Here is a 12,590-nt window from a genome sequence, read left to right as displayed (position 1 = left end):
CAACACTTCTAGGCTCACCTTCTTGATTCAAACCATTAAATAATAGAGCTATTTAAGGATCAGGACACTCATTTACTCAATGACAAGCAAAATAATCTAAGCCAAAGGCTTCAATTTTTACTTATATGCTAAAAACTCGGTGATGCAAAAAAAAATCATCAATGTGTCATTGTTCCCAGAAGTGTTCCCTGACTTACCTGTCCTAAGCCAGCAAAAGAACATCCGACTTTGTGTTCCTAGTTTCCCTACCCTCCACAGCAAGGAAGACCCTATGTTGTCAAATCAGGAAAAAATAACATCAGTTAAAATAATGCAGAGAAAAAAAATAAGATAAAGGAGGAATAAGTGTAAAAGTTGGCCTGGATAGGAGGAGAGGGTCAGCTTCTTCAGGAGTTTTGAATAAAGGGGTGGAAAAGCAGCTGCAGACGGACAGAAAATAGGAAGACAGAAAATAGGAAAGGTATCAGATAGTACTGTTGGGAATCAGGAGTCCCATTCACAGTTTTAAGAAATGCATAAAGGTTTTGCGTTATTTTGAAGCAACTGTTTTTTACTGGACTGTGTTCTTTTGACCACAACACTCCTCAAGGACTACATCACACAGGTAAGGACTTCATAAGAAATGCATCTGACAAACTTTTTTGTCTCATGTTCATACCTCTCCACTAAGTTTCCAAACAATGCAGCTAACTAGCTCTGGAAAATCCATTTTGGCTGTTTAAAAAGGATCTAACGACACATCCAAAACAAAATACAAGATCTTCCTTTAAAAAAAATTGAGTCTTTATCCATCCAGTGACAAGGCTGAACAGCTTCATTAACAGCTCCTTTTAACTCTTCATCTCTCCTATCTGACTCCTCACAACATTCTGCTTATTTTAAATACAAAACCTCTCAGATCTGCCCACCTCTCTCCATCTAGACTGCCACCACACTAGTCCAAACTACCAATACCTCATGAGATCAATTCAGTTGCTTTCCAACTGTCTCTTTTCATCCACCATTGCATAACCATTCCCAGGCTACCACTTCTTTTTCTTTTTTTTTTTTTTTTAAAGATTTTATTTATTTATTTGACAGAGAGAGATGACAAGCAGGCAGAGAGGCAAGCGGAAAGAGAGGAGGAAGCAGGCTCCCTGCTGAGCAGAGAGCCCGATGCGGAACTCGATCCCAGGACCCTGAGATCATGACCCGAGCCGAAGGCAGCGGCTTAACCCACTGAGCCACCCAGGCGCCCCAGGCTACCACTTCTAATTCATTCTCCACAAGGCAATCTGAACATTCTTTACAAAACCCATATCCAATCTAGTTACCCCACAACCCTCGATAAAAAACGTTTTAATGGATTCCCACTGCTTCTTATTTTATTTTTTTTTTAAGAGATTTTATTTATTGGGGCACCTGGGTGGCTCAGTGGGTTAAGCCTCTGCCTCCGGCTCAGGTCATGATCTCAGGGTCCTGGGATTGAGCCCTGCATAGGGCTGGCTGCTCAGCAGGGAGCCTGCCTCCCCCTCTCTCTCTGCCTACTTGTGACCTCTCTGTGTCAAATAAATAAATAAAATCTTTAAGAAAAAAATTTTTTTTAATTTATTTGCCAGAGAGACAGTGAGAAAGAGCATGAGAGGGGAGAAGGTCAGAAGTAGAAGCAGACTCCCCGTGGAACTAGGAGCCCGATGCAGGACTCGATCCTAGGACTCCAGGATCAAGACCTGAGCCGAAGGCAGTTGTTTTTTTTTGTTTTGTTTTGTTTTTTAAAGATTTTATTTATTTATTTGAGAGAGAGACAGTGAGAGAGAGCATGAAAGGCGAGAAGGTAAGAGGGAGAAGCAGACTCCCCATGGAGCTGGGAGCCTGATGGGGGACTCGATCCCCGGACTCCGGGACCGTGACCTGAGCCGAAGGCAGTTGCTTAACCAACTGAGCCACCCAGACGCCCCGCAAAGGCAGTTGTTTAACCAACTGAGCCACCCAGACGCCCTCCCACTGCTTTTTAAAATAAAGACCAAAATCCTTACATAGTCCCAGGCCTAGCATTTTCCGATCTCTCTACCTTCCTTTCTTTCCATCTCTTCTTTGTTGTCTACCCTTAGCGACACTGGTGGTCTTCAGGTTTCTCAAAATTATTCTGCTTCCTCCTACAACTGTATTTCAAATATTCTTCACTGTCAGGAATGCTCTTTTCTGTTCTTTAGATCTAAGCTCACAAGCCCTTCTCAAAACCCCACACTAAATCTGAAGTCTGTTAGTTATTCTCACAGCAGTGCATACCTTTCCTTGATGACAATTATCACAGTTGAAACTCTGATTTATTTGTGTGTATTACTTCTGCATTCCTGTGCTGCATAACGAATTACCCTCAGTTTAGGGGCTTAATACAATAAATATTTATTACCTCACAGTTTCTATGGGTTAGGAATAAAGAAACAGTTTAACCAGGTGATTCTGGCTTGAGGTCTTTCACAAGGCTGCAGTCAGTGTCAGCCAGTATTACATTCATCTGGCTTGTTTGAGGCTGAAGGATCTGCTTCCAAGATGGCTCACTTACCTAGTGCTAGGTGTTAGCAAGAGGCCTTAATTCCACCCTGTGGCGACTTTAGCATCCTAATGGCATGGTAACTGGCCTCCCTAAGCAAGCAAGCAATTTAAGAGACAGCAAGGAAGAAGCCATTATTTCTTTTCTGAAAGCTTCAGAAGTCAACCACCACCATTTCTATAATATCTTACTGGTTACACTGGTCAACCCAATTCATTGCGGGAAGGAACTACAAAGAGCATGGGTACCAGGAGATGAATATCAATGGAAGCCGTTTCTAAACTGGATATCACAGTGTGTTCACTATTTATTTTTTTATCTTCCCCAATATATTAAACTCCAGGACCTAGACTGAAGGGCTTAATCTGAGTCATAATTCCCAACCACAAGGTGCCCTATTTCCTGCCATGTTCCAGAAACAAGACTTTAAAGCACTCTACACCTGCCTCATACCTTCTACTCCCTGGCCCACTCCTCTAAGAGACATTTTTAAAGTCAATTTTTAACATCCCAAAAAGAAAAACTTAAAAAGTTACATACCCTAAGATTTTTTGTCTTTTTCTTAAATCAGATGACACTTAAGTAATACTCCCAGTTAGGATTTTGTTATTTATGACATGATATATTTTAGCAAATACCACATATTAAAACTTTTTATTTTGTAAGCTGCAATTAATTTCCTTATGCATCATTATTCTGATAAGTCTATAGACTTCCAAATCTGAGAAAATGAAAATTAAAAGTTAAAAAATATACCTTCCCTTTCATCTTTAATCTTGCTGATTTCTAGAATCAGTATTAATTCAATATTTTATTCAGATAAAACATGGTAAGATTATAATACACAGTGAGGAAATAGAAAGATCTGAAATTTGATTTTCATAGAACTCTCAGGAATTTGTCATCTGTGGCAAAAACAACAAACAAGCAATCAAACAAGCAAACAAAACACTACCATGTATCAAAGATGAAGAAATAATTCTCATCTAATATACCACATGCCATACCAAAGTGAATTTCAAAGGACAAATGACTGAAAAACTCACTTTAGGGTAAATATAAACTCAATTATAGTTTATGAAAATCTCATTGGGGGAAGCCCTCATAGAATGAACTTAAAAGCAGCTGAAATTAATTTAATTGATTTAATAGATTCATTTTCAAGATTAACAAAAGCCCATGATAAAAAGAGAAAGACAGCAAGAACAAATTATTTCCTACCAGTTTAAAACACAGCTAATGTATTAAGGCTAAGGGACACGAATAAATTGGATTTTATGAAATATCTAATTTTCTCACATAAAAATGATATGTATTTTAATAAAGAAGAAATGTAACTTAATAAAGAGATGCCACCCATGCATATAATTGTGATATAATTACATAGTGCCATTTCAATCAGGTAGGTGACCATCAGTGCTCCATTTCAAGACCATATCAGTTGCTGTGACCTTCATAGGAAAGAATAAAAAAAAAGTGTCCATTTTTTACAACTCTGGCTTATCTGCAGGGAAACCCAAGAAGCATAACAATTAATGTTAATCACAATGATTTTCTTGGCATGGGCATTTCTCCCAAGAAACAGACTGAAAGTAGGAATAAATTTCACAAAGCATGTATACTTCAGGAATTACTTCTAATCTTCACTATTAAGGATAGGGTTTTACTTCACAAAGAAGCTATAAAAACCTCATCAAACCTCACTTATTCCTAATCATTTTTTTATCATCCTAAATTTTATTTAAAATGGAAATACTGTTCCATATTACAAAAGTTATCTAATTTAAAATAAGTGCGATATCTAAATAACACAACTTGAATTTAATCTTTCAAAAGCAATACTTTTGATTAAGATCCCCAGTAGTAAACTGCTGCAAATGAGATGATTCTTCCAAAATAACAAAAACTGTTAAAATTGGACAAAGGTGACACTATTAAAAATTTATCAGTTTGAACAAAAGATGAAACTGCAATGATTCTACTGCATTTTAGTACAACTGGATATATCTGTAAGCAAACAAATTCAGTGATTACAATTTTATTCAATACATTTACTGATGTCAAGAAAAAATGAGAATAAACGTTTAAATGGGAAAGATAAGGCATTCATACTTGTCTTCATATAGAAAAGGTATGCTTGGAAGTTAGCAGAAAGGAAGTACTAATGATGAAAACATATCGACTAATTGAATTTAAATATAAAAAAACTTTAAAAAAAAAGGAAGTAAAATGCTAATGTAGCTAAAAGACAAATTATGCTGAAATTACACTCTTCACCAAATCTAGTCAAGAATTTTTTCCAGGTCATTAAGTGTTAACATATAACTTGGCTGCCGACTACATATGGGCTGGGGATCTCTTGGAGGAAGGAGTTAATGAAGTCAGGAGTCTAAGACGGTAAGAAAATTTTATTACTTTGCACATTTCAACTTTTTATCAAGATTCTACTTGATTTTCTGCCTCATACCTCTATCATACTAGGTCACAGTGCAAACACAACCCTTTTCCTTGATCCAATCCACATGCTACTCTGCGCCTTCTTTCCCCTAACCCAGTGGTGCCCAACAGGGCCATTTTGAGATGTGCTTAGGCTGTACAGAGAATCAGAGGATGCCACTGGCTTTTAATGGATGAGGTACAGGCATGCTGTATGTCTTAAAATCCACAGCACAGTGCTGCAAAAGAACCCAAATTCTATATGACATATAGCTCAGGAAGAGGGTGGAAGAAAGGGAAGGACAATTAAGTCCGAGAAACTGAATTTTAAATTACATATCACACAGTACTTTTTGCAAGAATTTAATATACAGTGAATTATCTAGGAATGTAACTATTGTGTAAATTGAGAGCAACATTACCAAGAACAGCTTTCCATATCAGAAAATCAATTCATATTTAGCAATGCCACTTGTCATATTTAAATGGTCAATAATCAATACGATATCCCTTTGTCAGTCTGCATCCATTCTGATTGTAAATACAAACTCTGATACTTTGACAACATGTCCATCTCAAATCCAGTAACCTTCACCTCTTATGCTCAGTTACTGGATCTTCTCATAAGCTCAAGATGTTCTAATTCAACATTTTTAAATCAATTACCCTAATCTTTAAGCACAAGTACTCCAGTTCTCATGGGTACATAAGAACCAAAGTTCTTGCTCTCTTTCTCTCTCTCCCTCTCCATACTACTTATTCACTGCTTCATCCCTCATGTTTTATTGAGTGACCTCATTATCTTTATGGTTTAAATAATGCCTTGCAGATGACTCTTTAAATTGTTACTTCTTTTTTTTTTTTTAAGATTTTATTTATTTATTTGACACAGAGAAAGAGAGAGCACAAGCAGGCAGAGTGGTAGGCAGAAGGACAGAGAGAAGCAGGCTCCCTGCCGAGCCTGGTGGACTCAATCCCAGGACTCTAGAATCATGACTGGAGCCAAAGGCAGACACTTAACCGGCTGAGCCAGCCAGGCGCCCCTAAATTGTTATTTCTAATCTGGTCTCCTCCTTACTTCAGACTAATCCAGTCAACTCCCTTCTTTACAGGAGAAACTAGATGTCCCTGAGGCACCTCAGATATCCAAATAAAAATTAATTCATCATCTTTCCCCCAAACCTGATCTTCCTCCATTATTCTCCATATCATGTAGCAGCACAATGCTCCATCTGATTACTCACACAAAAAATAAAAGAGTGATATTAATCCACAATCCACAGCCACAACCACTCATTTTTCAACTCGTCATCCACATACTAATTATATTGTTGTTCTTGTTCAGATACTTATAACCTTTTATCTAATATAAAACATCAGCGTCCTTGCCTACAAATTCACCCAATATATACAACCATCTGAGGAGCCTGTAAGAAAATGGAAATTTAGCCAGGTTTTTCCTTGCCTTATGCTCTTCAAAGACTCTTCATTGCCACAAGAAAAATCTCCATGCATTTTGATCCAATTAGCCTAATGGTATTTTCTGCTAAAAAGATGACTAAACACAAAAATGTTGAGTTCTCACTGAATACAAAACAAAGGAGGGACACACATAAGCATACATATACACACACACATACACAAGTAGCAAATAATCTAATCATAACTACTGACAATTAACATATTAGCCAGACAACTTAACAGGTGATTCTTCCCAGAATATTTTCATTTTATAGAGACTCCTATTTACACTTAATGGTAATAAGTACTTAAGATACAGAGATTGGAGAAAAGTCATTCCAAGAGAATAGACAGTATTCAGTCAGTTCTGGCAGTGGAAAAAGAAAAATGGTGGCATGCTCAAACTTGGTAATTTGAGAATGGTGGTTTAATTAAGGGACTACTTACAAAGACATAGAGTTTAAGGGACAGTGCACAGTTCCTGGGGATCTAGCTTCAAGAGACCTTACCATCCCTAAACCTGAAGGTCAAGAGGAATAAGGATTACCAGTGATTATCAAAGAGGGTTAGTTATACAGTGAGGGCCTCCTGACAGGAAGATAGCTTTTAGGAAAGGATACCATCCAATTCAAGGCAACACAAGGGAGGGTCTCAGGGGAGTAAGTCCTCTGACTTCGCTTTCCCCTCACCTCTGATCTCCAGCTGGTATCTCCCATTTGTGTAATCCAACCAAAAACCAAAGGGCAGGGGAGCCAGATGATGTAGTTGGGAAAGGTCAAGCCTCCCAGGACACAAATAGGGTAGAGAGGGATAGAGTGGTTCTGGAAAGGTAAACAGAAGAAATCCAGTCCATCTATAAAGTTAACTCTGATAATTACAAATAATCTGTGATAGTTTATAAAAACCCTTAAAGAGGATATAATTACAGGAATCTTCCTTCTCCATATTAGGAATTGAGGCTTCGACAATCAAGTGATATTTCCAAGTTCACATTATTAGGCTGGAATAATACATGTAATAAAAAGCTAAGTCAGGTGATAATTTCCATTACACTTCATGAGTTCTATAAACTTCCATCAAACAATAAACTACTCAAGCCTCCAAAAGCATAAGCATCTTTCCAAGTGTTTCTCAAATGCTACCTTCTCCATGATGCATTTTCTAAAGAACCCTATTTAACATAATTGCTCCTTCCGCTAATTTGAGTAACATACCTTTCCTTATTTTTTTTTTTTAAGATTTTGTTTATTTATTTGACAGAGATCACAAGTAGGCAGAGAGGCAGGCAGAGAGAGAGGAGGAAGCAGGCTCTCTGCTCAGCATGTGGGGCTCAATCCCAGGACCCTGAGATCATGACGTGAGCCGAAGGCAGAGGCTTTAACCCACTGAGCCACCCAGGTGCCCCATGAATAATATACCTTTCTTATAACACTTATCTTTTCAACTAGTATTACTATTATGGACATCTACATAAGGCTTATTCTCACCTGTTGAATTATAAACCTGGGAGAACTTTAAATCCATCCCACACATACCACTCAACACATGGCTGCCTTAGTGGTGTGGTCCTTAAGTGAGAGAAAACCCACCTCTTTTCTCCATGAATTCCAAAGCTACTTCACCTGAGCTCTTTCTCCAACTCTAGATTTAGATGATCAAATTGTATTCAGTGCCTTCTTAATACTTGTATTTCACAAACATAAAGTAAGCCTTCAGTTAAGATAAAATATTCTGAGTATTGATTATCCCCTCTTTGTTTATTCACCCCCAATTCTGGTAACCCCTACATCCCCAAACACAATGCTAGACACATAAAAAACATTCAATACATACTTACTGGATTGAGTTTATAAGTTTTTATAGAGCATACAAAAGAACTATAAGTAATCTGATGTAACTTAAATATTGCCCCCCTAGTCATTATGTTAGAAAGAAAAAAGTTCAAAAATAAATAACAAAGTAGATGAGTGTGCCTTCTGCAATCTAACAAAACCAGTATAATAAAATGGGGGATGGGGATCTGGGTGCCTGGGTAGCTCAGTCAGTTAAGCATCTGCCTTCAGCTCCCTCTGTAACAAAGGAAGAAAGAAAGAAAGAGAAAGGGAATTAAGTAAAGAAATAAAACTGGGGGGAAATCTAAACAATTTCAAATGTTCAAGATAACTACAAATATCTATTCATAGACATGTTAACCCAAAGTCCACTGACCTGCTGTGTAAATGAATTGAATCTAAAAGAGCGCTCATTTCTGAGTCAGGAGAATAAATTAACATAACAAAAAGGAAAACCATCAAAGGCTAATTGATGTATTTTGTCAATTTAGTGTTTCTGTACTGACCTAAAACACCATTAGTACTACTTTAAATATAGTCTAAAAAATTCTGTTGATAGTCAACACATTCCCAAATCACCTAAGATAATTAAATAAAGCATCACCCATAAAATGTGAATGACCAGAAAATAATCTAAAAGGACTTATAGTCTTCCCACTCACATTTTAACAGGAAATCATATATCCCTGAATTCAGTAAAGAGAAAATGCAAAGTGAATGCATAATTTCTCCTCCTTTTTGAACTTTTACATAAAACATCAGAAAACAAAAGCACAACCAAAGATTCATATAACATGTCCATTGCAAAAAAAAAAAAAAGTTAGGTTTCTATCTCTAGCAGTAATATTATCTCATGGAAAATCATACAAAATATAACATGTCTAATTTTTAAGAATATTGAAAATGTTTATAGCAAGCATACACATTTCATGTTAATTTTCAGCAACTGACAATAAATTTACAAAAATCACACTCCCTGAATGCCTCTCTTACACATCATACAAATTCCATTTTCAAGTTTGAACATTAAGTACATATGAGATAAATTATTCTTATTTTAAATATTCTTATTGACTAAAGTGTGGTATATAGTAGTGCACCTAATAGCAACATACATTCATTTAGAGATTAAACTATTATTGCTAGTTAATTGGTTTTCTACTCTTAAATTTTTTTACTTATTTACTTTTTTTTTTTTTTTTTTTTTTTTTTTTTTTACCCAATGTATTCAGTACTATCAATACATAAGTATGGAAGCAAAGTTTATGCCTTGATTAAAACAGTTACCATAGGAAATGCCTACAGATCATTCAATGGAAAGACACACAGGAAGAACCTTGCTCTTCTTCATTAGGTATGAATATTTTATATAATACATCAAGTGGGTCCAAAAACACAAAACTAAAATTCACAACTTAAGCAGGTATTCCCTGTTACTCATTTTAAACCAAATCCTCACCAGTCTCTGAAAGGTAATAAGCCAACTAATAGGCTGAACATTAGCTATATTGAAGCTATAAACACATGGAAAGAAATACAGCAAAATTCAAATAATGGACCAGAGATTGGTAACCTCCTGTTCCAAACTGGCAATTCTAAACTGTCTGGGCAATTTCCTTAGAATTCCTTTTTATAAATAAATGTGTCCAGATCAGTAGTGATACAGTATTAGCTTGATTAGTTGGATCTATGTGGTAAAGTTTATTCAACATAAAACAATTATCAATAAAAAGCTTTGAAATAAAGTCATTTTACAAGATTTAGTTTCTATATGAAATACAATAAGGCATATATTGTAGCAAGTGAGTGTTTTGGAATTTGGATGAAAAACTGTTAATTACAGCAAGGGAAGAGTTAATCCTTAATATAAACAAGAAAACAGTCCAGGTATTGAAGGTGTTACAAATCATTTTTACCTTTTACTTGAGCTATTCACAGTGCCAGACAACAACCTCTTCCTTCAAATCCTGGGCTACTAAGCCAAAAGTGATGAACTAGATAAGATTAGGTAGCCATTTATTCCAATTTAGCTTTACATACCTACATACCAACTTCTCTAACCCATTCTTTTTCTAACTCCTAAATTCTTTTGCAGCTTTGACATTCAATGTAAGTGTTAACCAAGAATTTATTTTATCTGCTTTAATAACCATATCTAATCTTGAGAGTTTAAATATCACCTGTGTGGTATATTCAATCTCCATGTCTAGTTCCAACCTCCGGTCTTTCATTTCTGTTGGTGAACATTTCAAATGAAAGCCCCACGTCTTCAAACCCAATTGTCCCTCTTTCCAAAGTCTACCCCCAAATGGATTTCAAATCCAGGTTCCATGCTAAACCTGAGGGCAATGACAAAGAGGAAAGTATCAAGGTTCCAGATCTCCCACAGGATAATGTTCCTGTATCATTAACATTCCTTAGACATTCCATCATGTTCTGAAATTTTGCCTCCCTGAGCAAATGTTGCTTTCGCATACTTTGTTTTGCCTTTGTACAAATAGTTCTATTAGAATTCCCTTCCTCTCATCTACTTAGAAAACTCAGCTACTTCAGAAAAATGTGTATCCACCTCATCTTCTCTGAAATCCGAGGCAGAATTGTTTCCCTTACTATAATCCCAAAGCAATCTATACATATCTCTACTATAGAATACTTTATTCCAGAGAGTGCTTTTATCACACACTGCTTTTTGGATCCCCATTACCTAACACAGTGTCTAACATAAAAATGGTATTTTAATAAATGTCCTGTGTTTTTTACCTCCTAAATCTCTCTCGTTATCTGTCCATTCCTCTCCAACTCCACAACTATCAGCACTCATAACTTTTTATCTGGATGAAAGCCTCATAATTGGTCTGGACCAATCCATGCTCAAGAGTGTAGACAAAATGATCTTTTAAAAAAGGCAAACCTAATTATCCCTCACCTGCAACTCCCTCTCTAGCCGCACCTTTCACTACCTTACCTAGGCATTTTCAACTTACTTAGTGGCTTCCTTATAAGCCTTCATTCTCATCATGGTTCCACCCAGCATAAAACCTTCACACATGTTCTCCTCTCTGCTCTCTTTAGTGTTTTTCGCTCTCCTCTTTACCTGTTTAATTCTTGAGATTCTTGGCTTATAATTAACTTCCCCCTTAGCCAAGCCTCACCCAAACTCCCTGACTTGTTTAAATCCTCCCATTAAACGAGTTCATATCTCCAAATATTCTTTCAGAGCAGTGGAAATTTCACATTCATTTGGATGATTATTTGCTAACTGCCTGTCTTCTCCACCAAATTACAAACTCTTAGTAACTAAGGTCATGTCTAATTTTGCTCCATATTGTACCCCAGCACCAAAAGCTCTGTACCTGCTATTAGTAGAAACTATATATATTTATGAATATATACTTACTGAACAAGGGAAGGGTTTCATTGTCACACTGAAACTCAGACTTTACAGCTCACTGTCATTTCATCATTCCTCCCTGTCTTTTCTTCTCTTCATCCGATTACTTGCCACATCTATCTCTTTAACATCTCTCTCACCAGTATCTTTCTTTTTAAATTTTTTAAATTTTTTATTTATTTGACAGAAGGGGAGAGAGAGAGCACAAGCAGGTGGGGCAGCAGGCAGGGGGAGAGGAAGAAGCAGGCTCCCCACTGAGGAAGGAGCATGATCCCAGGACCTTGGGATCATGACCTGAGCCGAAGGCAGCTGCTTAACCAACTGAGCCACCCAGGTGTCCCCTCTCTTACCAGTATCTTTCTTGTTATTCCTCCATTCAGTAATTATCTCAACAATATATGTGCCAGACATTGCCTTCAAGATTGAAAATAAGTTTGTAAAAAAAAACAGCCAGGAACTTATAGTCTAAGATCCTGCGGAGGTAAGGTATGGAAGTGGGGCAACAGACAGGCAAGACGAAAATTAAATATATGCCATGTTAGTGATAATGCTGAGGAAAATGGCAAAAAAAAAAAAAAAAAAAAAAAAGGCAAGGAAAGGGGATATCAAATATTGGGGACTGGTATTTGAAATTTTAGACAGAGTGGCCAGGGAAGGAATCTCTGAAAAGATGTCATTTAAATAAAGACCAGAAGTAAGGAAGTCAGCCATGTGGATATCTGAGGAATGAGTATCCAAGGTTTTTTGACTCAGTAAATGTGCTGTCTACTTTACCTAGAAGCTCCCCAATTTGCTTAGATTAACTCTATGGGGGAAAGTTACTGGAGAAGATCTTGTTGTAAGTCTGCATACAAGGAAATGAGCACCAGCAGAAAAGATTAAAAAAAAAAATCTAGAAATACATAGCCATGTAGGGATTTAGGTAAGGGACAAATTA

At 36.7% G+C, this 12,590-nt stretch overlaps 1 protein-coding gene across 5 annotated transcripts in view; it reads right to left on the bottom strand.

The window, feature by feature from the left end:
- Positions 1-12,590, bottom strand: part of METTL15 (methyltransferase like 15) — a 190,109-nt gene that overhangs the window by 154,474 nt on the left and 23,045 nt on the right. For 3 of the 5 annotated variants that reach the window (XM_032356439.1, XM_032356441.1, XM_032356438.1), the window contains exon 3: positions 7,120-7,251. The exons of the other annotated variants lie outside the window; for them this stretch is intronic. In XM_032356439.1, coding sequence (XP_032212330.1) covers positions 7,120-7,251 — 132 coding nt within the window. The remainder of the gene's footprint in view (positions 1-7,119; positions 7,252-12,590) is intronic. 5 annotated transcript variants of the gene reach the window in all.

Source organism: Mustela erminea, chromosome 9 (genome assembly GCF_009829155.1).
Source record: "Mustela erminea isolate mMusErm1 chromosome 9, mMusErm1.Pri, whole genome shotgun sequence".
Taxonomy (NCBI): domain Eukaryota; kingdom Metazoa; phylum Chordata; class Mammalia; order Carnivora; family Mustelidae; genus Mustela; species Mustela erminea.
This window is presented reverse-complemented; position numbering and strand designations above follow the sequence as displayed.